Source organism: Cinclus cinclus, chromosome 7 (genome assembly GCF_963662255.1).
Source record: "Cinclus cinclus chromosome 7, bCinCin1.1, whole genome shotgun sequence".
Taxonomy (NCBI): domain Eukaryota; kingdom Metazoa; phylum Chordata; class Aves; order Passeriformes; family Cinclidae; genus Cinclus; species Cinclus cinclus.
In genome coordinates this window covers 8130643-8157909 of record NC_085052.1, presented here as the reverse complement: position 1 = coordinate 8157909, position 27267 = coordinate 8130643, and the positions used below count along the sequence as shown (strand labels likewise).

Below are 27267 nucleotides of genomic sequence, written 5' to 3'. Positions count from 1 at the left end.
CTGCTTAATTTTTACATCTTAAAAACGCCAAAGCAGCAGGGAGAGAAACACGGGCTGTGTTGAATCTGCTGCGCGGGAATCTCCACCGTGGGCTGCCTCTGGGAATGTGCTGCTGTAGATACCAAGGATACGTAAAAACAGGGAATAAGTGAGGCGGTCCAGCTTTAAGACAGACGAGTCACTGTGTGTCTGTGCTTTATTTTCTTTTTCAGCGGCGGTTCTCCGCCCTGGCGCCGCGGGCGTGCCGAATGTGCGGCGGTGAAGCGCCAGGCCGGTAAACAGCGCCCGGGTGAGGCGATGGCGGCGGGCGGGCTGGCGGGGCTGCTGCCCGCCCAGACACAGCTCGAGTACGCGCTGCTCGACGCCGACACCGCCCAGGAGAAGGAGAACCTGGTCTACCAGTACCTGAAGAAAATGGACAGCCGCGAGCGGGACCTGACGGTGCCCGAGCTCGGCGGAGGTGGGTGGCGCGGCCCGGGCGGTGTCCCCGGCTCTCCCTCCCCGTGTGGGCTTTGCCCGGAGGTGCCGCTGCCTGCGGGACCGGGAGCGCCGGCCCCACGAGCCGCTGTTTAAATGGCGCTTGTAGATACAGCGTATGTCACTCCTGAAGCGCCGGGAGCGAAGGGAGAGGCAAAAGAACGCCTTTAAACATCCTTTCCCTGGTGCAGGCTACAAAATCACCTTCTGTAAAGCTTCTCTTCTAAATCTGTCCCACCTGTTCTGTGCATTTTTATCTGTCGCCTGTGGTCGTAGTGAGAACCTTTACTAACTCTGCCTGCGTTCTCCTGAGCTCTCTTGGTTTCCCAAAACATCCCTTAGGATGTTCCCCAGCTCTGTCCCCATGACTTAGCCCCGCTTGTCGATTTTCATGCCCCTGGTAGTACAAACTGTGCTGGAGATGTCACTCATCCTCCTGCGGTGGTTTGCCCCTCGCACCTTTCTGTCTCCTTGTGCCAAAGGGGAAATCCAACGTTAAGCCTTGTAAGATCTTGCAAGTCTTGCTCAGGGTCTTTGAGAAGCTTCCTGCAGTTATGGGAGCTCACATCATAGTGCAAGACAGAGACCTCAGGGGGCGAACCTCGGGGTTAAAAATCACACATATCATGGGAATGAATGATGGCTTTTCACGACTGCAGCAAAAGGAATGCTCTCTCTGTCTAGATTTTGGGGGGCCCTGAATTGAATTTTAGCTTTTGCCATTAGTATTGTTTCAGTGTTCTTCCAAGGCTTATTTTCTGCTCTAAAAAGAGCTCAAATAAGTAACCAGTATCTATGAAAGGTATTTTAATTCTGGTGAAAAGGGGAGAAATGCTGTAAATTACATAAACTACCCTTTACTTTTGAAAAGTGAACAGCAAAGCTGTCAGAATAATGCATATACTTGAATTATTATCATTATTCTCACCAAAGCTAAATGTGTATGCATACATTTATATTTATAAATATATGGAGACAGAGAACAGTCCTCCTCTTAGTGAAACACAAAAGAAGCCTCCTGCTGACTTGAGTAGGAATAACTTCTGGAGCAGTAAGAAGTTATAAGCAGTTATTTTCTGAAACTGTCAAAGTGAAAGTTCAAAAACTAGTTAGCTTTGCAATTTATCATAAATATCTTTTCCTTCTATAATTTTTCAGAAATATTAAGAGATAATACTGGGAGACCACATTCTAGGATATTTATTCCTTATTTTGTTACTTCTGATGGGATCAGAGGAGGAAAGAATGTTTTCATATATCAAGTGGTTAAAATAAATTACCAGGAGTACTGTTGTACATATCTGAAAAAGTTGTATTTCTTCCCATGTACAGAATTAATTGATACATGCCGTTTCAAACTTTGAAAATCAAGATCACAGCTCTAAGAACAAAAATATTCCAATGATGTCTGAAATTGGTTCTTTACAAAAGTGTTGATTTAGAAAAAATCATTAAGAGTTTAACACTTTAAAAATTTAGTAGCCTTTATGTAAGTTTTAAATAATTGATTGTTACCCAGATGACATTGTTGGGGGTTGGATAATGTAGATCATATTGTAAAATGTATGAAATTTGTTCTGAGGCTTACACGTTCTTTCAATTAAAAGGTACCTATGTAAAGATAGAAATTACACTTTCATATTACAGTGAATCTTATTAATAATATTTTCATTTACTAATTATGGTGAATAGCAGAACAAAAGGGCGAGTTAGATAAATAAAATACTTTATGTTTGCTTTTCTACCTGCATGAAAAGGGATGTCAAACTCTTCTATTTTTTTTTAAAGTTGAAAGTACCAGGAGCATTGTGTGGTGTTGGTGCCTTCCCCTAACTGGCTATCACTGTTCTCTGAATTCCAGATCTGCAATGGTTAAACACTGAAGGTCCTATTTCTCTTCACAAAGACCTTTGTGGAAAAGTTGTGGTGTTGGATTTCTTCACTTACTGCTGCATCAATTGCTTGCACCTGCTGCCTGACCTCCATGCCTTAGAGCACCAGTACTCTGATAAAGGTAAAAGTGCTTTGGCTGGCTTGGAATAGAATTTCCTGGCACTGTTGCAGGCTGAGGAGCTGAGTCACTTTGTTGCTGGTTACTAAGCTGCTGGCAATATTTCAGGGGTGTCTAAAAATGTCTTCTAATCTTTTAAGTAGCCTAAAAAAGGTGACTGTGTATACTTCTATCACATTTTTAAATGGGTTTAAATAAAGTATCTTTGTGTCTATGTAATTAGGCAAACAGGATATGTGCTTAAAGCCCAAATCTGATGCCTCTATAAATAAAGTGACTTTCAAAAAGCTACTCAAGAATGTGAGATACAGGCTCAAAATTAATATAAGTAGGTAACTTTCTACCCTCGACTGAGTAACCAGCTCTGAGAAGAATATAGTAGAGGTGGTAGAATAGGATATAGATTCCCCTTTTTTTTCCTCATTGGAACTGAAATAACAAAATACGTACACTTGCTGTAGATGTTTTTTGGTATTGGCATCATGTTGTATACCATTAATAGCCCTGTATTCTAAAAAGGGAATTATGGTCCTTAAAGTCACATCTGAAATGAGATCTGTCTCTCATTCTGACTGAACAAAAACGCAGGGTAATTTCTGTTTAGAATGCAATATCTTGTCATGATGGCTTGTCAGAGATAAACTGTAGTCTCACACAGAGTGTGTCAGCTACTCGCTTATCTGGGATATTTTAATAGACTGAACAGGGAGATGAAGAGCAGTGCTACTCTCAGACCTAAAATACTGTATTAAATACAATATATATGTAGTAAATAACATTATAATGTTTGATTCTTCATTGCTGTTTCTGATTGGTTTTAATTTTGGCAGTGTTTATTTTCATGTGTTACCTTTTCCACTAGAGAAAGAAATTGCAATATCTTTGAAATTTGCATAGTGCTTGAGATAGTTTGCTTAGTACTTCACAAAAGATTCAAACTAATTTTTCTACCTCGGAAAGCTTAGAAGTTTGCTTTGGAAAATTTGAGATGCAGAGTTATGTTTCAAATAATAGGAACTTTGTCTTATAAGGAAAAACCTTCATGGCATTTTTTTGGGAGGGAGTCAGTTTTGAGTAGAAAGTGAATGGCAAATGGACAGTTGTGGATCAGGCATGTTGGGAAGAAGGTCTAGATACAGATTTTGGAAGATTATATTGGCATAAAATTAATACCTTTAGATGATAACTATTTTATAGCATACTGTGAGTGTAATAATACAACTGTGGTATCCTTAATCTGTTTTTTTAACACTAAGGTGTTAAATCATCTAATAACAAAATATTCATTTTAACAACCTCTCCCCACAAGCTTTCTCCTAAAAGTGCTTAAATATCTCTATACTGGTGTAAAAGAGGCTGCAGCACTCTGAACTGAGGATCCACTTGGAGACGTATTTTTTCCTTTGACTTGTATTAAACTTCTGTCACAGGAGTTACTACTTTGCTGATGGCTGATAAATGATTTTTGTATTTGAACTACCCCTGTAAGTTTTCTTTGGATTTCAGCTATCCTGTTCCTGTAGAAACTGGAGTGAGAAAAGAGATGCTTGGGGTGAAAGTGGGTAAAAGGAAAGAACAGATACGTGGAACATTAATCTTAAATTTAAACCATTAGGAAGCAAAGGATAGCAGTTGGATTCAGGAAGAGATTAAGGTACTTGATAGTTCAAACAAGAAAAATACCTTGTTTTTTTTCACTGTAGATTTCCCTTTTGGTTGTTTTCTGCTGTTTTAATGTCCTGATTGTCAGCCCTTTCAGGGTTATTTAATCTCTTTGCTGTGCTATGTGTCTAAATCTTAACATTACAGTAATACGTACAAATATATGAGGCAGTAAGGGTGGTGGGTTTTTAAGTCATGGAAAAAATTTTCAGTACATGGTCTTATATCAGTATGCATCTTCTTCACCCAAGGCAAATGAGATTTACTGATTACTAGGAGAAAGGGAAGGGGACAGTTTTTGACTTGAGAAAGTTGAGAAAGAAGTTGGAAGAACAAAACATCTTGCTTGGCAGGCATCTGTCTCGTAATGCATTTGGATCTTCAATCTCTTGTTTAGATACTTGAAGGTATATTGCCTGTTTTTACTAGTTGCAAGAGCAAACTTTGATCTAGTTAGCTATACATTGTGTACATACGTACTCTGTACATACATACATATCCTCATGACTTTGTTTTAATGTGGTTGAAATGCCCTTGCATGGAGCATATTGAAACTTCAGCTGTGTGATCACCAGACAGGAGAAGTTTAAACAAGAGAGGCTATGTTAGGGTGATCCTAAATCATTATAAATATTATAGTACATGTGCCATAGTTCTGTTGTCTGGAGCTTCATGAGATCTGTTTCAAAATGAAGACTGCTTTCCATAGGATTGAATGTCGCCCAGCATCTTTATCTGATATTCTCTCTCTGCTATCTTCAGTGGTGCTATTTCTGTATTTGCAAGTGGCATTCAGAAAGTTATTTTAAACCCCAGTGCATATTCAGTTCATGTTATCAGCAGTCCAGAAATTACTTCTATAAGAGGAAGTACTTTTTAATATTCAGAAATAGCTTGGCATAAATCCAGTGTTGTGCTCTGCTGTAATCCTTTAAACAAAGTGTTTTAAATGGAGTGCATATTGTTACTTCTGAGCATAGCATCCATCATTTCCACAGTTTTCCTAATGAGAGGATTTGTACCTTGCTTGTGCTGTTCAGGTGCTCACTGTAGAATTGTCTTTCTGGCTTTAATGATGTTTTAGAAGGACAGATACAAGCGCTGGTGCTGGTCCCTTTACAGTTAAAATATTTGACCTGCTGTTTGCATTTCAGCAGTTAATGATTGTACAACTTCAGCTGTCTGATACTGCAACATTCTGCTTCAATAGAGTTGATAAGACTGTAACAGTTATAGTGACTTCATATTTTTTTAATTGTGAAGTTGTTATATTCAAGCCTACCTTGTTTGTAATGAGTGTTATTTGTCATAGTTGTCAGTGCTACCGTTTTTATTTGAAATACAGAATACTCTATTGATTTCAGAGGCCTATTCATTACATCTCTTACTGATTATCTAGAGGTAGACATGTCCAGGTAATTCTGGAGTTCCACAATTTGATGTTATTTTTGTGGCTTCTGCTTAACTGTGAAAAATAATTTTCTAAAACACCATAATTGTGTATAGGAATAAGAAGGCAAAGAGGTGACCTGAGTATCTAAAAAAAACCCCAAGTATCAACTGAACAGCTGCAACTTACCCACAATTATTTTGAAAGTATTTTCTGGCTTAGTGTGTAGAGATTCAGGAACTAAGAACAATTCATGTCAATCGGCTGGGGAAGTAATGATCCTAAAATTTGGTCATTTTACTGAAGTGTTATTTCTGAGTTTCAGTATTTTCTATACATAGCTATGTATATTCCTACTGAGATGTAGTTGCTTTCTGTTTGTTCATCTCATTCTGAGAAGCAGTCAGTCAGATTATGAGATACCTGTGGTTCATTTTTCCTTTTTTTTTTTATTATTATTCAAATACATTTCAGTGCACAACTCCATTTTTCGTTGCAGATGGTCTTGTTATTGTTGGTGTCCATTCAGCAAAATTCCCAAATGAAAAAGTTCTGGATAACATTAAAAGTGCTGTTCTGAGGTACAGTATTGTCCACCCTGTAGTAAATGATGCAGATGCAACACTGTGGCATGAACTAGAAGTGTCCTGCTGGCCAACTCTGGTCATTCTTGGGCCTCGTGGAAATATGCTGTTTTCTCTTGTTGGAGAGGGACACAGAGAGAAATTGTTTTTATTTACTTCTATAACACTGAAATTCTACAAGGAAAGGGGACAAATCAAAGATAACAACATTGGAATAAAGTTGTACAGAGACTCCCTTCCTCCTTCTCCTCTGCTGTTTCCTGGCAAAGTGACTGTAGATGATTCAGGAGAAAGGTTGATCATAGCAGACACTGGACATCACAGGATTTTGGTCACTCGTAAAAATGGACAAATTCTACACACTATTGGAGGTAAGGATATCTATGTAAGTTTATTATAGCAATTTGAGTTTAGGAGTAGAGTATGTTTTCTGTGCCTCCTGGGTTGATTATTTTCCTACGGGACTTGGCAGTTATTAAGCATTGCCAAAATTTTGTTTTGTACTAAAATCACTTTTACTCAGTTTGGGGGGATGTGGTGTAAGAGCATCAGTGGGAGACTGTTAATGCAATTGTTGGAGATGCCTAATTGTTTCTCATTCCTTTATTGACTAAACATCGTGTTTTCACGTGATGTCCTATATGAATTACAAAAATGCATTTCATATTATTCCTCTGAAGGAGTTGCAAATGGCTTTAGGTGTAAAGGATGTACATCCACATCAAGCAGCAAGGTTGGGAAAAGACAGGGGGCCATAATGCCTCCCCTTCCAATAGAAGTGAATGTTGAATTCTGGTGGTAGTGGTGTTGCACAGAGAGGTTTTTCATGTGTGTTTTTTGTTTGGTTATTGATTTTTTTCAATGGAAGACTATTCCTGTGTAGGATCTCCTTTGGTTTCAAAAACAGAGGAGAATTATTCAGAACAGTGGCATTCCAGTAGGTACACAGGCACCTGAAAATGCAGGTGCCTTAGTACATATAAAAAAACCTGTGTTCTCTTCAAAACTGAGATGATAATGTATAAATGAGTTATGAAAATGGTGAAAATATTTTCAATTTAGTTACATTTGTTACAAAGTTTATTTAAGTAACATTTCAGCTCTAGAAAACTAACATTCATAGTTACTTTTGTGAAGTAACAATATCCATTACAATGCAAATGAAAACAAGTTGCACACTCTTTATATAGTTTACTGTTTCACAAATGAAATTGTCCTTTTTTTTAAACCTGTTAAAATGGTCTGTTACATCTTAGTGCAGCAAGTATGCAACTGTGAGGATAACCATAATAGACAGATTTAGGAAGCGGTTGAATCCTCAAATTATTGAAAACACTGGTTTGTTTATGTCTCAGAATCAGGACCTGTGTGCTGATGTGTCCTGTATTACTTAGTCTGGCATTGACTAATGCATGCCTCAGGGCAGGATCCTACAAATCTCGTAAAATACTCTTCTGTTTAAAGAAAGGAGGCAAAATTTTCTTGCTATTTGAAGTAACACTGTATTGGCTAGACAGGCCATTTATCCAAGTTAACCTGATTTATCATTAAGGCATTAGTCTAAATACATTTCTCCTGTAGGATGTGCAAACAGAATTTCTTATGACAAATATGAGAGAATTTGGTTTCTGATACATGAGAAGAAGTCTCTGCTTACAAGCTACCCTTTAGTGTGCTGGGACAGTCATTGGACAGGAATTCAGGAGTATCCTACACTCCAAACTGGTACCCTCTTTCCCGTGGCATTGTCTGCTATTCCCTTCCCTGGGGATGTGCACCCTCTCACTTATAAGGGGAGCTGCTGGAATCTGGCACACCAGTACTTCAGTCCTTTGTGTCTGATAAAGCCTAAATTGATTTCTGACAGGAGGTTGTAAAAGTTTGTGTATTTCAGTGACTCAGTTAAATGATTCAATAGGCAGAAAATAAAGTAATGAAGTTGATAATGCAGTAATAACTGTGGGCATGGATAAAGGTTGAAATTGTTATTTGCATCATAAATCATGGTACACATGTAACTCATACCTAAGTGTCTTCTGTTGGCACATCCTGCTAATGCACTTCAAATGCTGCCTTCTCTGACGTACAGTGCTTACCTTCAACCTGTTATGTTCCTTTCTATTTCCTGACTGTTCTATGCAGAAGACTGTCACTCCATCATTCTTAGTGTTCTTTCATGTAACTAGTTCCCTATCTTTTTCCACATTAGTTTTCTTAATGTTAAAATGTTGCTAATCAAATGTTAGTTCAATTTGTGATTACACTAAAATCTAAACCAATGAAATGGAGTTGAGCTTTGGAATTTTTTTTTTCCTGCTGGCTTGCTTTGATGTCATCAAGTAAAATGAAAAAGTAGTTTTTTGGTTTTGTCTTCCATTGTTGCTGTTGTCTTTTAGTGCAATTTAGAACCCTATTAGGACTCCTCTAGAACAATTTAGAGCCCTATTAAGGCTTCTCTTTAAAATATAAGCTTAAAAAAGCAGAGAACTTGTGCAGAATGAGTTCAGAACTTAATAGCACCAGGCTATTTTGATTATATGTTACAGTGACTAAAATGAGACTACACCAAATAGAAGTATTGTGAAGTGTACAAGGTACTGTGAAAGCAGCTCTTGCAATATGTAATTCTCCTAGAGGTTTAAATGTATGCACTTTATTTATAAGGTTACTTTTTTCAAAAATTACTCCTGAATTTGCTGTGTTTTATTTATAGGTCCAAACAGTGGAAGGAGAGATGGAGGATTTTCAGAGGCAGCTTTCAACTCACCACAAGGAATCGCTATAAAAAATAATGTTATTTATGTAGCTGATACAGAAAATCACCTAATTAGAAAGGTAAATTTTCCATGAGGAAATTCAAAGTTTAACAGGTGAAAATTTACGCCACATGAATTACTCTCCAAATAGCATCAGAAAGGAAATTTGGTCCACTGTTTTATAAAGAAGTGCTGTTGTGCAGGATTTTTTTAAGAGCTACATATGCTTTTGTGCTTTCTTTCAAATGCAGATGAGGTGGGCTACACCTTATAGCATAACAGAGTTTTGGTTTGGATTTGGGTTCTTCTTACATTTTCTTACTACTACTTCTTCTTACTCTCACTTTCCTGTTATGAGAAACATCTATTTTTAGTACTGGAAGCAAACACTGGCTTTGTTTCACTTCCAGTAGTATCAGATTCTTATCTAAAGTCATTGTAGTGCTATGGTGCAGTGAATATCCAAACTTCCGTTGGCTGTCTGGGTCTCTCAAATGCAGGTAACTGCCCTGATACCAGAACTGGCTGCATGTGTATTCTTTTTGATTGAACACTTGCAAAATTTTAGTGTGTAGGAATTGGATCTTACATTAGGTTAGGTCAAATTTAGGATAATCAGAAGGTAAGTTTGGTGATGCAATGTAATATTGCCTTATTATTTAAAGTGTTGTGTGTCTCTCAGAAGATCTTGGACTTGGGTCCTCACCAATATCCCATTTGTGATCAGAGGAGGTGCACCCTTAATGCATCTGAAGTGCCTCTGTACAGATTATTTTACATGGAGATGGGAAATACAGTTACAGTATGTGATGTTTTTATGTCATATTTCTATATGAGTTTAAAATTAAAAAACCCACATCCATTGTTTATCTAAGTATTTATCCAGAAATTTGTGAATCTTTCAGCTGTTGAGTAAATGCTGACAGAGCAGAGTTAATTTTTGTTGCACATGGAGTAGAGTTCCACATATGTGGTTTTCATGCTGCCTGCTGCTTCCCCACCCCCAAATTCCCTGCCCATCAACAAGCATTGTGGCAAAATTAATTATTTCCCTAAAAAACAAATGCCTGATATTTGTTAGGATTTCTCTGGTTTTGACATCTATCTTAAATTATCTGTAACTTTGGTCCAGTTAATTTCATACATTCATTTAACGTGTCATTTTGCTTCACACAGATTGATCTGGAGTTGCAGGTGGTGACCACTGTAGCAGGCATTGGGGTACAAGGTGTTGATAAGGAAGGTGGAGCAAAAGGAGAAGAGCAGCCCATCAGCTCTCCATGGGATGTGGTCCTTGGAAGTTCAAGTACTGTATCAGTTGAGATTTAACATCTCATATTTACGTGTGTGAATGTTTGCTAAATGTTATCCTGTTTTGGTATTAATCTGAGATAGAAGTAGTAAAGATTTACTGTAAAACTGAGTCTAAAACACAGTAGTTTCTATTGCAAGTGGTGCCTGCAGTTCTGCTTTGGATCCTGAAATGTTATTTGATGGAAGAAAAACCCTTTTGTATCAAGTTATGTAGTTGCTGGTTCCAAACACAGAAGGAAATCATGATTGCTTTTGTTAGACCAGTGCCTTAAGCCAGGATCACTTAAGCAGGTACATTTTACAGGAAGCAAGCATTGTCTAAAAGTTCCTTTCCTTGACTATACAGACATGTTCGACCACTTGTAAATATTTGAATTTAGGAAATAAAAATAATTTTAGTTTGGGACCTCTGTTTATTCCTGTTTATGTGACATAAAATCATTAGGCTCAAGATGACTATAGAGTCAGTCAGATAGGAGGGGAATACCTCAGCACAAGCCTTGCAAGCATCAGGAGGTAAAACAAATCTTTGCATAATAGAATCACCTTCTGAGGACTTAAGTAGCTTTCTTTCACTTAACACCTGAGCCTGGCATCTCATAGCTGCCATGTTTTCAGCTGTTACCAACTGTGAGTTGAAACACAATTTTCTCATGTTTCCATTTCAATCTAATTTAGAAGTTGCAGATGCCAGTTTATTAACAGTGCTTTGATGTGGCAAAAAACCCTTAGGTTGGTATTTCAGACATGAAAGATCGACTTCCAGTATGGGGATTTCTTTAATCTGCCGATGAACGGGGTGGGGAAGGAGCATGATTTACCTATAAAATCTTGAAATTAGAGGTGCTTTGCAAATTTAGCAACATTTTACTGTTGTAGAAGCATTTGTTAAAATACTTTGTCGGTTATGAGGGAAGAAAATATACTGAAATGTAAGGGAACATAGAATCACAGAATGGTTTGGGTTGAAGGTGACATTAAAGACCATTTTTCCCACCCTCCTGCCATGGGCAGGAGCATCTTCCACTACACCAGGTTACTCAAAGTCTCATCCAGCCTGGTCTTAAACAATTTCAGAGATGGGGCATCCACAGCTTTCCTGGGTAGCCTGTGCCAATTCCTCACCATCCTCATAGTCAAGAATTTCTTCCTAATTTCTAATAGAAATCTGCCCTCTGTCAGTTTGACGCCATTTCCCCATGTCCTATCATTGCAAGTCCCTCTCCAGTTCTTTTTTAGCCCCTTATGTACTGGAAGGTGCACTGAGGTCTCCCCAGAATCTTCTCTTCCCCAGGCTGAACTCCAACTCTGTCCATAGCAGAGGTTTTGCTCCAGCTCTCAAATAATCCTTGTGGCCTCCTCTGGCCTTGATCCAACAGGTCCATGAAGCTGGTTGAGAATTGCTGATAGTGTAGAATCCTCTGGTACAAATACATTGTCAGTATAAACAGAGTACAGCCAGCAGCCTTGAGTACTGGAGTGAGCAACTGGGATATGTTTTCAGATTTAACACTTCTATTAACATGCCTTGTACAAAAAAAACCCAAACAAACGAAAAAAACCTGCCTTTTTTGAAAGGTCTGGTCAGCAGCTCTTACAGTTTGTTACAATCTGTGTTAAGCGTATGGAATCCTACTTGGAAGAGCAAGGAGGAGCATTTGAAAGAGAATTTCACTGGATGTAGGCTGCTACTAATGCAGGCACAAATTTTACTGAATTTTAGAAATCTGATTTTCCTTTTGTGAACCGGGAGACTTGTGTGGCTAGATGGTGTCATTTTCAAGAGATCTTGAACCAGAAAGCTGATCCCTGTGGGATGTTATTGCAGAGCTGTTTCACAGATCAACAAAGAGGAGACTAACAACTGGTCAGTGCTTCAGAAACTTGAGCTGGTTAACAGAACTATTCAAAATATCCTAAAATATTCAATTTTTCATTGTGCTTTCTTCTGGTTCTGTCAGTAATTAAATATATGGTGATTTCTTTTAGTTTTGAGAGCTCTGCTTGTTAAATGTTAATTGATATGATAATTGTTATCAACATGAACATAGTATTTACTGAGTTAGTCACCTGTAGAGGATTAGTCATCTGTGCTGTTCAACACTGACTGCTGAATTTTAATAAGCATTTATGTAGAAATCAGATCTTCTAAATGCACTTTGTTCAGACTGGTGTAGATTTTTTTCGTATTCAGTTAGAACCTACTAGTCAGTTGTCTGTTTAGATTGCCACAAAACAGAAAATAAACTGTCAGTTAAGCAGAGATTTAAATTATTTTTTTCGAGAGGATAATAAGCCCAATAGATAAACTGGGGGAAAATATTCATTACTGTAATCGCAGTAAATTCTAAAATTCTTTAGAAAACTACAACTAGAGAGTTGTAAAAATTGAGAGTTACACTGAATGGAATGTTAACAGGAATCTGTCCCAGAGCATGAGGAACCAGGGCTGCGGTGCATGTCTAGCAAGCATTTTTTACTGTCAGAAGCTGCAGTGACTTCTTTAAGTTTGTTGCCAGACATCAAAATAGTTTGTCAGCACTGCAGCAGAGATTGCCAAGGTTGCAGTGCTGAGTTGCAAATTGCTAAGTTGCAACTTGCTTGAGCATAGTGGGATCTTCTGCTACTCTGCAGTATAACATAGAGTGTGTTTGTGCCTCTCAGAGTGCTGTCCTACAAGCCCACACCCTGTTGTCAGAGTATTAAAACTGGTCAAAAGTTTAAAAAGTTACTTTTGTTTGCATCCACACAGCAGTGTCCTTTTTTTTTTAACATATGCTTCTATCTCTCTGTGAAAGGTGCAGGAGTTAACATGCACTTCAACAAATGTAGATTCATTATTACAAATGTTAAAAGTTTGACTTTTGTGTTAACTGGTGTGGCATGTGGGAAATAACACCATACCTTCCCATTTTCCTTAGATCTATGTAGCTTAAATCTGTGCAGTTTCAGAAGATAGGTTTATAATTGCTTTTTAAAATAGGTTTTATGATTTTTAAACAAGTAATATTTCTGGGAGTTTCCTTTCAGTGTCCAAAGCCATGCTATCCAGAATATGAAATGGAGCAAAAGGAAGTTGAAATGTTTAAGCAGGTTATGTATTACACTAGCTAATATTAAACAGCTTATACTGACTTTTTTTCAAAGTCTCAAAGGGGAAAGACTGCCTCTTAAGAGAAAGGTTTTTCCTCTATCATTGACACTTCTTGAGTTTACTCCTATGTACGGTTTAGAGTATGTATTGACCAACTGAAAAAATTATTTTTTCTTTAAAACCTTAACATGTAGGTGGTTGAGAAATAGAAAATACTGAGAAAACCTTTGAGGACCTGGATAAGTTAATATTGAGAACTGATACTATGTAGTATTCTTTTAAGTATCCACGTAGTATTTTCCTAAGTAGGCTTTTGTTGCCCTGTTCTGTACAACTGCTGAAGTCTGAGACTGCTTAGGCAAGTGTGAAACACCATTTAAACAAAATTTGGCACAAATATCTTCCTTTGAGGCAGGAGAGTTAATGGAGACAAAAGAGATGATAGGATTCAGACAGAGTATTCTTCCTTGTCATCTTTATATTTCTTCAGTTGTGGCCACCAAGCTTGTGGTTTACCTTCCTGTTAAAAATTCTTGAATGAACTCCATAGATTAAATTCTGGCTTTGCTGAGGTTGGTGCTGAAATTTGCATAGATTGTGTGGGAAAGAGGAGAGACAGCAGCTTAAAAATACATTACAAAACTACTGTGTGCTTTTTTAGCTTTCTCTGTTGTGCCTTTCTATTTTTATTTAGTGGGTGTTGAAAGCAAGTGATACTTTAATGCACAGTTGATTTGAGCATGAAATGTTCTTGATAGCTACATTCTTGCTGGAAGGAGCAGGACATTGACCTGTGCTTGGTGACATAACCGTGTGGTTCACATTCCAAAATCTGGGCTTAAACTGCATGATTGTACTCTATAAATAGACACTCCCAAGTACAATATTGACTATGCTTTCAGTAAACTTGTTGGGAATTTTTATATCAATTTAAATATTATGTTGATATGATTTAAATGAAAATACAGTGCCTTACCATACTGGTGCAATTTTTATAGCCCTTAAAAGGCAGAAGTATGTGAGTTATTTTTCATCCTTCTTTTCTCTCTGTTTGTGCTAGATGGTTATTTGGTATCACTGCATTCCAGAGCAAACACTTTTTCTTTTTTCCTGTATTATTCATGGTGATTCTTTCATAATGTAAAAAAAAATACAAAAATCACTTAAGCAGCATGCAGTTAGCACATCTGCCTTGAGCTCAGATCATACATGAAGTGTTTATGTCTGAACTGTCTGTATCTTGAAGGGTTGCTTTCTTCTACATGTCACCTTTTTTCCTTCTAATCTGGTCCCATTCTGTCATTGAGGGTCTGGCCATCACTGTCCTGCAAAAGGAATATTCCTGGGTAATAGCTGAAAATAAAAGAGCTGCTTTTGCTGTCATCAGGCTTTGATTTGGAATCCTTTTTCTGGACAAAGCAAAGCTAGAATTCTTTCAAAGATACATTGCATATGTGATATGACTTCATGATGTAGCAATGTGGAGTTGCTTGGAATGCCAAAGGCCTGCTCATCTCTTTAGTAGTTTCCTATGCAAAGTACAAACTCAAAGATACCCCATTTGGCTTTGCCTTTATACAAGTTTAGTTCCACAAAAAATCATGGTACGAGACATCGCTGACACAAAACTGCATTGTCTTTCTTTTCTTGTTGAGCTGGATCCTAAATTACTTGTAAGCAGCTATTAATTTTTCTTTTAGATTCTTGGAATTTCAAAGAAGTAACTTCATTAAAGGGAGGGGTGAAGTAAAGTGAAAGAGTTATAGTAAGGTTTTATTCCTGTGTAGGAACTGTTTTAGGTGCAAAAGTCTTTTGAGAAATAACAAATTAGGAAGTTACAGGGCAGGATTGCAGTGAAGCAGGACCTTACCCAGTCTTACTGTGGGTTTGTGAGTATTGCTGAATAGTAATAATAACAAAATTGATTAGTATTTTGCATGTTCATTATAGAAAAAATATATAATTAACCATTATAGAAATAGGTTAAGAAATTAGGTACTTATGTCAATATTTTAGTATAAACACGCCTGTGACATACAGAGGCTGAAGTCTTGATGTAAGGTTATAATGGGAGCAGTTACTGAATATTCAGTAGTAATCTTACTCCATTTAGCTTGACAGACTACTTCTCTAAGTTGGACTTCTCTGTGTCTTGACAAAATATGTAATGACAGTGATTACTTTCTGCAGTAAAAAAGAAGCAGTTGGATTAGCAGTTGCCATCCTAACGGGTGTCAAACTTAGAATCATTTTGAAATCCACGACTTGAAACTGCCTTCTGTAAAAAAAGTACCATATTTGCACATGAAGTGATGGGTCTCATTCTCTTTGTTCCACAGTCTATAGTCTGATTCTATGAATTAAATCTATGTTCACAATAAGGAAGCTTAAACTACAAATCAGATTTCTAGAGAATAGTTGGCATATCAGTTCTTAATTTCAGATGCAAAACTGCTGAAAATACACATTTTAACAAGACTTAGGCTTAGTCAGGCATGCTGGGGTCAGAAGGAGACACATTTTTTAATTGTTACCATTTGAGGCTGGAAGTGCTTTTGAATGTGGAATGCAGGTTGGAAGTGGAGGGAGACCTTGGTGCTGAAGTACCCTCAAGTGTGTGTGTTTGCTGTGTTTAATTAGGAATGAGTAAAACACACAACCAGACATGGCTCCTTCTGTAGTTATAATGATGTATCCCAACACTAAATAATCCAAATTAGTTTTTTCATGTTTGCAAATACTATCTCTTCTGCTTGGGATTTTTTTGAAATATTTGCTACCACTAGAGTTAGAAGGCCTGCGTTAGGAAACTTGGGAAACAAAAAAATACTTCTAGTATTAGCATATTAGTTAATTAATTAATTAATTAACATTAATTAACATATTAGTATGTTAACTAATTAGGAAAATTCCAGAAGCATTTTGTTTCATAAATGGTCATGCTGTTTGCGTGATGCAATGCTGTATGAAAGAGTGCTGGGTAGCAAAAGAAAAGAAAGAAGAAAATTGGTTTTTAGTCATCCAAATAATATGACATGTACTTGTGAAAGTCCAGGCTTCACTGATAAAGCATTCCTTTGGAGGTTTGCTGTTTGTGTCTCACTGAAGAACACTGATTCTCTATTCTTCTGTCACATTTGCATTTAATTTGCTGGACTTCCACTCACTGAAGAGCAGGTGAGATGTGCATTCACTGTGCACTGTGCCTGTGAACTGCAGGGTGTGTTGTGTAGCCCCCCTTGCTTCTTGAGAATTTGCAGGGGATGAGTGTACCAACAGACTTCTTCCTTGGTTCCTTTTATTTCTTCAAAGATAAAATTAGTAGACAGAATAATATTTTCAGACTTCAGTCTATTTAGAAAATGTCACTGGTGCCAGCCACAAAATGTAACTTTGATTCCCAGGCTTTTAATTCCCAGACTGGAAGTAAGCAGGCAGTCCCAGATAGGGAAGTTGGAAGTGTGTGTAGTCCTGGGAATGGAATCCCTTCAAACAGATACTGCTTGTGACTGGTGGCAAACAAAGTAATTTCTGTGCATTCAGATTGACTCACCAGGAATGGTCAGCAGTGTTCTGACTGTTTGAGAATGTGCCTGTGTACAGCCAGGACTGTAAATTCCTAACACACAGATACAGCAGAGACAGATTCAGGAGCTGCAGCATTGTACAATAACTGAGGCATCATCTGATGGGGAATGTTTGTGCACTCAGAGCTGTGTTCACTATTAGGGAATGTTTATAACACAAGGATATCCCATTTGCCCGCCCTACCTCGCTTGGATACAGACACACCACAGATAAGAAAGCACATACCCTAATAAGGAGAAACTACTCTGCTTTTTTAAAACAGCTCAAGATGGGTTGGAATGTAGTGCTTAATTGAATAAATGTAAGAGAATTGCTTTTTCCTTTTATGTTGTTATAAATTCTTTAGAAACAAATACTTTCCATTCATGGATGATAAGGAATTATTATAATGATGGCATTACCATAATTTTAGCATTCTGGCTGTCCCTGGCCTTCTTGTCCTGTGAGAACTGTACAAGGATAACAGTGGTGATGTCCTCAAACTGTACTGTCATGAAAGAAAAAGGTTTTCTGCCTTTTGTATCAGAACATAAAGCATTAAACCCTGTGAGGACTATTGTTGATCAAATACCTTAGCTGCATAGCCTTCATTTTAATTTTCTGGGTTTATCTAATTTTTTATTAAACTCTGATGTATTTGCCACAATTTCACAAAGAGCTTGTACTGTTTCCATGCTTGCATCCATTCTTTTTGTTCTAACAGCCATCCAGTAGAAAATATTTGTGTTAAAATTTACGACAGTTATGGAGCTCCTACTTATTTTTACTTCCTTATTCTCTAGTTGAAGAAGAGATCTTCTCTCTATTAATCTTACATATTCAGTAAAATTTGCATTTAATATTGATACTTTTTCCTCATATTTCATACATCTTGCTGGGTGCAGAATTAGAGTAAGAAGCCTTTTCAGTTTTTTCAACATCTAGCTGTCACAGGAGAATTTTCAGTCTGTGGTATTAGAGAACTGGATAGATGAATGGAACAGATTTTTCAACAGTACTCATTTCCAGTCTTACTCCTTCATTTAATTGGTGAATAAAGTGAGTATTAAATAATTAACAAAACTTTCTGAGGTAACTCAGAATTAATTGCATAGCATAGCAAGATAAAAAAGCTCAGTTTCTGAATAGACCAATGCTTTTAACAGTTTTCATTCTGGGGAAGTTAGAATAGTAACATCTGAAAGTGCAAGGTATGCATAGTGGAAATAGAAAATCCTGAAGCTGAGCAGTTATGATATAAGAGGGAGTTGATTTCATAATCTGTTTTCTCAATTTAAATCTCTTAGAACCAAGCTCTAATCAAAAAGTGGTTGGGACAGGGAGGTGTTGTTTTCATTTTTTTTACTGGAGTGTTTTTGGCATTGTTGGAACTTTGGTAGCATTTCTGGTAATTTATAAAATGTGTGCTTTGTAACTCAATTTGCAAATCTTTTTTGATCAAGAAAATGCTTCAAGGCACTTTGCAAGTTTGACTTTCATTTTTGGAGCTCTAGTTTAGGTAAAAACATGGAGCCACAGGGAGGTGCAGAAAAGTGTCACCAGAGTTACTTTGATAACAGTCTTGGGAACTTGTATATTGATCCAAGAAGCAGAAAATGCTGAAGGAAAAAACTCTGTTAAAATAGTACCAGTACTGTTCTGGAGAGAGCTTGGTTTAAGGAAGTTTTTTCTGGAGAAAGAAGGATGCCATTTTTCCCCTCTTGTGGTATGTAGTGTAGAAAAGATTTAGGATTAGAAGAAAAATGGCAGGACCTCAGTTTGGAGAATGGAGGCAATTTGATTTTTTGGACTAACTTGTCAGATTTAAAATGTTTGCAGGCATTTTGCATAACATTGCTTTTATTTTGAAACTCCAAAATATTTTTTTTTGATGGGGTGGAAATTATCCATGAGAATATTTTCAGGAACAGCTATGAGATGCACAATGCTATACAAGTTCATGTGAATAAAACATTTCTGTGAGCAATTTGTAGGTATTTTTCTATTGAGTGGCTGATGGTTATTCCAATACCTAATATATTTATTTAGAAAAAATGTGTTGATGTTGTCTGTAACGACATGGGGCTGTGTTAAAAAGACAATACTGTCCTCATTTTAATGCAGTTTTTGAATGTCAACTTTCTGTTCCTTAAGATTTCCCAGAAAGACTAAGATAAGTAAATTTATTTTGCTTTTGGGTTGTTGGGGAGTTTTTTCCTTGTCTTTCACAACATGCCTTCATTCATTTTTTACTGCTGTACTGTGATAACATTTAAAGTTATAGAGTAAAAATATGTTCTTCACTTTCCACTTGTGTAACTTTCTGTGTGAAGTATTATCTGGGAAAACTTTGTGTAGTTATTTATAGATTTGGATTTCTGAATAGTAATTTTATGCTTCAAGTAGAAAAAAAATAGGTGCTTGACACATGCTTGAAGACTTCTTGACCAGAAGGTCACTGTTCCACAGATCTGCATCTTGCATTTGAGACACCACATTTACGTGTGCTGAGGAAGAACAGCTTGGAAACTGGGTGGTTACTTCAGTGGGAAATTAGGAAATGCCCAGGTCACATTTACTGTGTGAATAAACTGCAGCTGATGCTCTCCAGGGCAAGCATCAGTTACCCTTAGCTTAAAGCATGATGTCCTTTGTATATAGTGTACAATGGTAGTGCCACAGTTATTTCTTTCAAAGCCTGTAAACAAATCCCTGTAGTCTTTTGGAGTATCTAATTTTGTCACTAGTGTAGTAAAAAAAAATCAAGATTGCCTCCCCCAAAACCATGCTTAGCAAAGATAGGTACTTGTTTGATGGCTTGTATGAATCAAAAATAACATGTGAAACAGAAACAACAGTAGAATTTTGCAAAGAGCAAATCTTACTTGAAACATTGCCTTTATCAGGTAGGGATATTAAAACTATGATTTTTAAGCCCCTGGGAATAAGATAACAAGAAGAAAAGAAGAAAAATATCAAGTTTTAGATGAAAAACTAATGCAATGAAAGACATTCTCTCTCTCTCACTCTCTCTCTCTGTTTTTGGTTGTGTTTTATTTTTTTCCCATATGGGGAAGATGAGTAGGGGGTGGGGGGGACAGCAGGGTTGGTTTCTTTGATTTCTTTGTGTTATAAAACATTTCCAAAGCGTTTTGTTTTTTTTTTTTTAAATCTGCTTTGCTGTGTCCCTTTCTAAAAGTTTCAGGGACGCAGGAAGATGATGTGTTATGGATAGCAATGGCAGGCATTCACCAGATATGGGCACTGATGTTAGAAGGTGGAAAACTACCAAAGGGAAGGTAAGCAACTGTACTAAGAGAAATGTGAAATTGCTGCTTGTCTTGATAAACAGCTTTCAAATCCCAAAGAGAGAGACAAATTAAACTAAAAATAATTTAATAGTTTAATGGCTTATGTGCTTACAGGTCTGCCTCCTTTTCCCGCATCTGTTAGATGAAATTAAAGATGCTACTTTAGCTATGCAACTATGACTTCGTAAGGTCCATTCATATAATTGAATGTTACTTCTCCTTGCATTTGGTGAATTACCTGGTAATGAATGATGTGCTGAGGTATAAAAGTTAGCACAAAGGCACTGAGTAATTCCTCACTGCTGCATTACAGCTGGTTTTATAACTCACAAGTGCCTGTTCTGTAGCTTCTGTTTATGCATCTTATCTGAGCTGTTTCAAACTCACGATTGAAATTGGGTGCTCTTTGCCTTTAGTGACTTAAAGAAAGGAGTCTGCCTTCGCTTTGCTGGGAGTGGGAATGAGGAGAACAGGAACAACGCTTACCCACACAAGGCAGGGTTTGCCCAGCCCTCGGGGCTCTCCCTGGCCCCAGAGGAGCCCTGGAGCTGCCTGTTCGTGGCCGACAGCGAGAGCAGCACCGTGCGAACCATCTCGCTCAAGGACGGCGCGGTGAAGCACCTTGTAGGAGGAGAGAGAGACCCATTGGTAATCACCTCAAACTTCCCCACACTGCCCTACTAATATTCCTCAAGCCTGACCTGGAGGAACCACTTTTGGGGTGAGAGGGTAAATCAGTTTCCGTGGCCATCAATTTCTTAACTTCACTGCTTGGAATGCAAATGTGTGGCAGTTGTGATGTTCAGGTTGTAGTGTAGACTGTTGCTCCTTAGATAAGAAATTACTTTACTTTTTCTTAAAACAGTCAGTTTGATTCATCATTGTGTGGTCATTAAATCAGCTGGACTCATATTTATAACTTAGATGTGAGAGTTTCCATTTCTGTGGTTAGCATCCACGCTTCCAGGTTTCCAGTATCCTTGTTTTGAAATAGTTTTGATTTTTTTTAAAAGTTAGTGAATTTCCATTTAATTATAATCATTTAAATTAATGTTCACATTGAATTATCAAATATATTAATTAAATAAAATAATTTTTCAGAATTTGTTTGCTTTCGGTGATGTGGATGGAGCAGGCATAAATGCAAAGCTGCAGCATCCTTTGGGAGTAACATGGGACAAGAAAAGAAAGCTGCTCTATGTGGCAGATTCCTATAATCATAAGGTAAGTGTATAGTAACTTGCTATGTACAGACTTGGAAATTTTTATTGCTACAAGGCAGATTTTGCTTGGTCCTGTTAAGCTGAGGAAATTAATTACACTAGTTCCTTTGTGGGTTCTTTTTCTTTCTTTCATTCCTTCCTTCCCTTCTGGGTCCTTCTCTTTACCATTGTTTTGCTGTCACAGTCTTCTGTGTTGATATGATGGTCTTTGGGGAAGGTGAATTTAAAGTGCCAAGTTCCAGTTCAGGCTAAAGACTTTCTGTGTACCTTCCCAAAGATGCTGAACTGCAGTAAAAGAGCTAGAAGGGCTTATTCAGGAATACTGGAGGTTTGATAAAACTGAGCGGACAGGAGGACTTGTTTTCCCTTAAAAAAGCCAACTAAGTTTTGAGAAGTATTGTGGGTTACCTCCATGGAACTCTGGGATAAGAGACATTGTTTTGCATGATTGTTCTTATGTGATATTATATAAGCATTCAGGTCTAGAAGTTTTTTAACTGTACACTGACTACATGCATTAAAAGAGAAGTAATCTGTTTGATTTGAAGGATATGGTATATAGCACTAAATGCTTATTGAAATTTTAAGGCAAATGATATTTCGTTTCAGATCTTATACAAGACATTATAAACTTTTTTGCTATTTTAAAATACCCATCTATTTGTAGAAGAAAAATAATCTAGAAGTCAGCCTGCCAGTTCTGTTATGCTCTCTCTGTTTTGCAGACATTTCTAGAAAGGCAGCAAACATTAGAAAAACTAGTCATCCAGCATACTTTTATTGCTGAGGGTTAGGTACCTTCAAAATCATAGAAGGGAACCCTGAATGAAGACCACAGGAAGAAGTGAAGTCCCTGAGGGAGTGGGGAGAGGGAAATATGGGACATGTCACTTGGTGAAGAGAGATAACACAGCATCTAGGAAGCACACCTGCTAGCTGAGGTACTCAAAAAGCAGTGCTTGGCTACTGGAAATAAAGGACTTGAGATAATACCGAGCATTATCTAAATCCTGCTGTGTTTTCTCAGAAAAGCTTTTTGTGTCTCTGTTGATCTTAGATTAAGGTTGTGGATCCCAAGATGAAGAACTGTGCAACCCTGGCAGGCACAGGAGAAGCAGGTGATGTTGTTGGTTCCAGCTTTACCCAGTCAGCTTTCAATGAACCAGGAGGTTTGTGTGTTGAAGAAAGCGGCCGCCTGATGTATGTTGCAGACACAAACAATCATCAGATTAAAGTGCTGGATTTGGAAACAAAAATTCTTTCCATGGCAAGTAATACTTATTAAACAGTCTGATACTGATGTTTCTTCATATAAACTATTATTTCAGACTTCAGCAAGTGTGATAGAAATGAGACAGCTAACTTTGGGTACAGTAGCTGTATCCACAGGACGTTTTGTGATGATCAGGCAAATAAACATTGCTTGTTAGCACAGTTGTTGAAAGCCTCAGTCTTCAGAAAGACAACTTTTGTATGAAAACAGAAAGTCACAACCCTCTAGAAAAGGTTAATACAGAAACGTCACTCATTAAAATGTTCAGCCCAGTTTTTCAGCATGAAAAGCATTTCATGAGCACTTTGTAAAAAAAAAGGGAAGTGAAATCAATTACCCTGTGAAATCGAGCCCTGTAATAAGCTGCAAGAAATGATCTGGGGACGTTAGTGACTTAAAGCAAGATATATAAAGTGCTTTCAAGTTGTCAAATCAAAACCACTGTCAAAACTGAGCATAGATTTATTTGATTGTGTACACATCTGTGCTCATGTCCACCTTACAATGCCACTGTATATTAAGGATCTTTTTGAAATGTATATATACATATATTTATGACATAATGACCCTAATGTCTTCTTGTATGTTTCTTGCATTTAATAATAAACAGTCTCCATGTGTGTTTAAATTTTCATATAATGTAACATGTTGGTGGCTTTTCTGCACAATTTTCCTTTCTTTTACTTTTTTTTATTACCTAAACATGCAGTTTAATTAGAAGGAAATACATTTACAGTTTATCTAAAGCAAAACTGTAAAAATTTTAAAGTAGTTATAAAGTAGTTGTGGTTTTTTATAGCTTTAATAGTAAACATTGCTTTCATTTGGATTAATCAGGGTTTTTTCATTTTAGGAAAATATTTTGTCCTTCCGTTTTTTCCATCTTTTCATAGTATTGTTGCTTGCTGTCAGAAAGTTTTAGGCCAGTAGCCATATGATGTCACTTTGAAACTGTGATTGTATTATGAAAGCCCATTTATTTTCAGTACTAATAAAAATAAATATTTTGTTTGATTTCTGCTGATAGTTGCCTATCCTGAAGCCTGAAGCATGTGATGTTCCTGATAACCTGCCTGTGCAGAAGGATAAAATAACAAACCTTCCAAGACTGCCTAAATCTGCACCAAATGTTCAACTTCCTTCACTAACTGTAGCTCCTGGCCAGACAATTCAGTTTTTATTAAAGTTGACTCTTCCTCCAGATTCAAAACTGAATGAAGAAGCTCCCAGTGCCTGGTTTATCACAGCAGAAGGTACAGTCCCTGGTTAGGATGGGAAGTGGGATATATCAGTACATCCTGCAGTGCAGGGGATCTCAGTCTGATGAATCAAGACATCCCTCCCCGTTTCCTGTGGTCCCGTTTGACCTTGTGATGCAATACATGATATTTAGAGGTGATGCATTTAACAGCTGGAGAGCAAAGATTGAAAAAAGCCTCACACCTGGTAGACTGCTTTTTGCTTGAATTAGTACATGCTGCATGATTTTATGGCTCGGTGCAGTGATTTAGGTGTATGAAGTATACAGGTCTTTTTTTTAGTTCACATACTCTCAAATATTTAAAAAAAAGTGAAACTCAAGTTTCATTCTAACAGTCAGCCTGAGCATTTCTAAATTGCAGCAACCCATCTATAAGACCACCACTGCTGTTTGGAAATGCCATCATTTTACCTACAGTTTAATGCATTTATGCCAGATATCTTACCTGGTGTATTAGATCTCTGATGCAAATGTATGGTAGCCATTAATTTAAGAAGTTTGCTTGTGCATATCAGAATAAATTTTAATATCCTTTAAAGAGCATATAGGAGAAATTGTAGTTCCATTGCATTTAAGATGTACTGTAGATATATATATATATACCTATAGTGCTGATGCAAAGCTATGGATCTCTCCATCCTTAAATGACTGATAAAGCATTAAAGCATTAGTAAATTACTTTTCTTTTTTTTTTTTCTTTTTTTTTTTTTTTTTTCTGTTCACAACTGGAGAAATCAGGAAGGAAATTTCCTTTAATGTTGCATGTGTGAAGTCCTTGTTGTCCTATAGGTAGAATTAGTGTTTTCTGTAGCTTTCAGACATGTTAAATACCCTAATGATAAAATCTGTTCTTCTTTTGCAGATAACACCTGGTTGCTGCAAGGACAGTGTCTGACAGGAGAAATAAAGGATGTTTCCTGTCAAACTGTCATTCCCTTTCAGTTGCCTGGGAGCTGTGTGTCAGCTGAAGCCACCCTGGCCATCAAAGCATGCCTCTACTACTGCAGCAAAGGTAGCAGTGCCTGTATGATGGCAGGAGTCTTGTTCAACCAGCCCTTGCAGGTCACTGGCACAGACCAAGGCAGCTCAGCTCAAGTGGAACTGATGCACACCTTTATAACCAACTAACACAGAGCCAGCTGATTTTACACTTTATTTTGCTGTCCACAGTTTCTGTGGGAGAAAGTACAAATAGATAAACTTGCTCTGTTTTTTTTCCTGGCGCTTATGACAAAACTAAGAAATAATGTGCTTGGCAAAAGGAAGTAGGTTTCCCTACAGCCTAACAGGAAAATTTATCATCACAACCTCATTTCTTTACATTACAGTAGCAGCAATAACTTTGTAATACTGTAGACTCTGTTGCAAATAGTGAACACACTGGATGTCTGCCAGTCTTAAGAAGTGAGCAACAATTTTTAGAGTCCATTTGAAAGAGCTGATGTTACTTTGTGATGTTACTGTAAGATCTTTGCACTGTAGTGTTAGAGTAGATAATTTTGGACTATCACTTCAAAATTCCTTTTGTGCCCTTATTACATTTTAACAGAATGTCAAAAAGAAGTTTCTTTCTCCGTTCTGTGAGAGAAGTATCTTGCTTATTCTTCTGTAATGACACTTACGACACGTGTATTTTGAAAATACACCTTAAACTAGGTGCACCTCTAGTTTTATGCAAACTGAGCATTTGCTTTAACTCAACATGACCGCCTTACATGAAGAGCAAAGGTTCACGGGGAATTTTCTGTCAAAGGAAGCGTTCAAGTTCCGGCAGAAGAATTTCATGCTGATTTTTAACAAATAATGTGCCTCTCTACAATGTGTATATGTATATAAAATAACCACCACAAAGCCATGCTGGAGCTTTTCTGATACACACCAATTTACATTTTATAGAAAGTGGTAGGTAATGGTTGAATATCTACTGCAAAAATTAAATGTCAACCATTTCAAGCAGGGTGATTCACTCCCATTTTTATGATTTCTCTGCAAAGACTATTCTGAAAACTTCTGTCTTGCATATACGTAATATTATGATGAATATTACACTCTGTTGAAGTCACTGTTAGTCCTTGGACTTATTAGAGTGGCCACTGAACCAGAATTGTACACTTGGTAATGGATTATTTACATTCAAGTTTAGACTTTCTGATCTTTTGCTAGAACACTGGTAACCTAATCTTTGAGTAAGATGCTTTAAAACTATTGCAAAACTGTGTCCTTGGTGGTTAAGTGTTTTGCAAATAAAATTCCCTCAATTTGCCGTAACAAGTAGGGGCAGGGTGATAGTGGTGGTGCAAGTTAATTACTTGAACTGGAAGAATTTCCATCATGCTGAAGTGATATTTGAGTTAGGCCTTGTGCTCTGGTCATGATGATCAGTTATGAGAAGATGATTTTGTTTTAAGTTGAAAGAACTTTTTAAAATAGTCTTTTCTAAAACAATTACTCCTGACACCTGTCAGTAAGTCCCCATTATCAGTTGTTGTTGCTTTTTCTTACTTAAAGACTGACTGAAATGTTGGTCATGAACCCGAGAGGCTTTTGTTTAAGGGGAACCATATGGATTGGTGTGGTTCTTCCTTCCATTGAAATGCCAGCCTATCTGAGAGTTCTTTGTGGCACCACAAATAGTTGTTATCTCACCTGTCAGCAAAGCAAGGGCTGAAATGTTATTTTTCTTATGTTTGCTTTTTAAGCAACTTTCCTTAATTCACTGTTTCACCTCCTTTGGGTAAGCCTCTCAATTCTCACATGCCATGTGGAAGAGTGAAAAAGCCTTGCTAGTTTGTTCACAGATGACAAATGATGTTGGAAGGATGAAGATAAAGAAACTGATTTGGGCATTTATTATTTTTACGCATTAGTGAAACTCAGTCTTTCACAATTTTTTGTTTGTCTGTTTAGCTTTGGATATTAGCCAGGAAACCTTCCTTCAATCGGCTTCTAGATAGCCTGCAGATTTTCTGTTGCTCTCAGAAAAAAACAAGCATTAGGTTCAGAAGTTCAGAATAATGAACGAAACTGTCACAGTTACCTTGAACGTGCAGTTCATCAGATGGATCTTTTATCTCTCGTTTTGTCCCATCATAGAATGGTTTGGGCTGGAAGGGAACTGGAAGTCCATCTTGTTCTAACCCCCTGCCATGGGCAGGGACACCTTCCACTAGAGCAGCTTACTCAAAGCTGCACCCAGCCTGACTGTGAACACTTTCAGGGATCTGGCATTCCCAGCTTCTCTGGGCAGCCTGTGCCAGTGTCTGACCACCCTCACAGTAAAGAATTTCTTCCCAATATCCAATCTAAATCTTCCTTCTTTCAGTTTGAAGCCATTCCCACGGTCC

The 27267-nt window shown here is 37.5% G+C and overlaps 1 protein-coding gene across 2 annotated transcripts; it reads left to right on the top strand.

Annotated features, from left to right (window-relative positions):
* Positions 1-297: 297 nt before the first annotated feature.
* On the top strand, positions 298-25109 carry NHLRC2 (NHL repeat containing 2). Of its 2 annotated transcripts, XM_062496305.1 has the most exons (11): positions 298-460; positions 2339-2491; positions 6040-6495; positions 8838-8959; positions 10057-10186; positions 20055-20154; positions 20583-20814; positions 21268-21390; positions 22447-22656; positions 23690-23915; positions 24786-25109. In XM_062496305.1, the coding sequence occupies exons 1-11, from the start codon at positions 298-300 to the stop codon at positions 25049-25051; spliced, it is 2181 nt and encodes a 726-aa protein (XP_062352289.1). In that variant the 3' UTR covers positions 25052-25109. The 2 variants fall into 2 exon arrangements, with proteins under 2 accessions (XP_062352289.1, XP_062352290.1); XM_062496306.1 differs by lacking the exon at positions 2339-2491.
* Positions 25110-27267: the final 2158 nt, after the last annotated feature.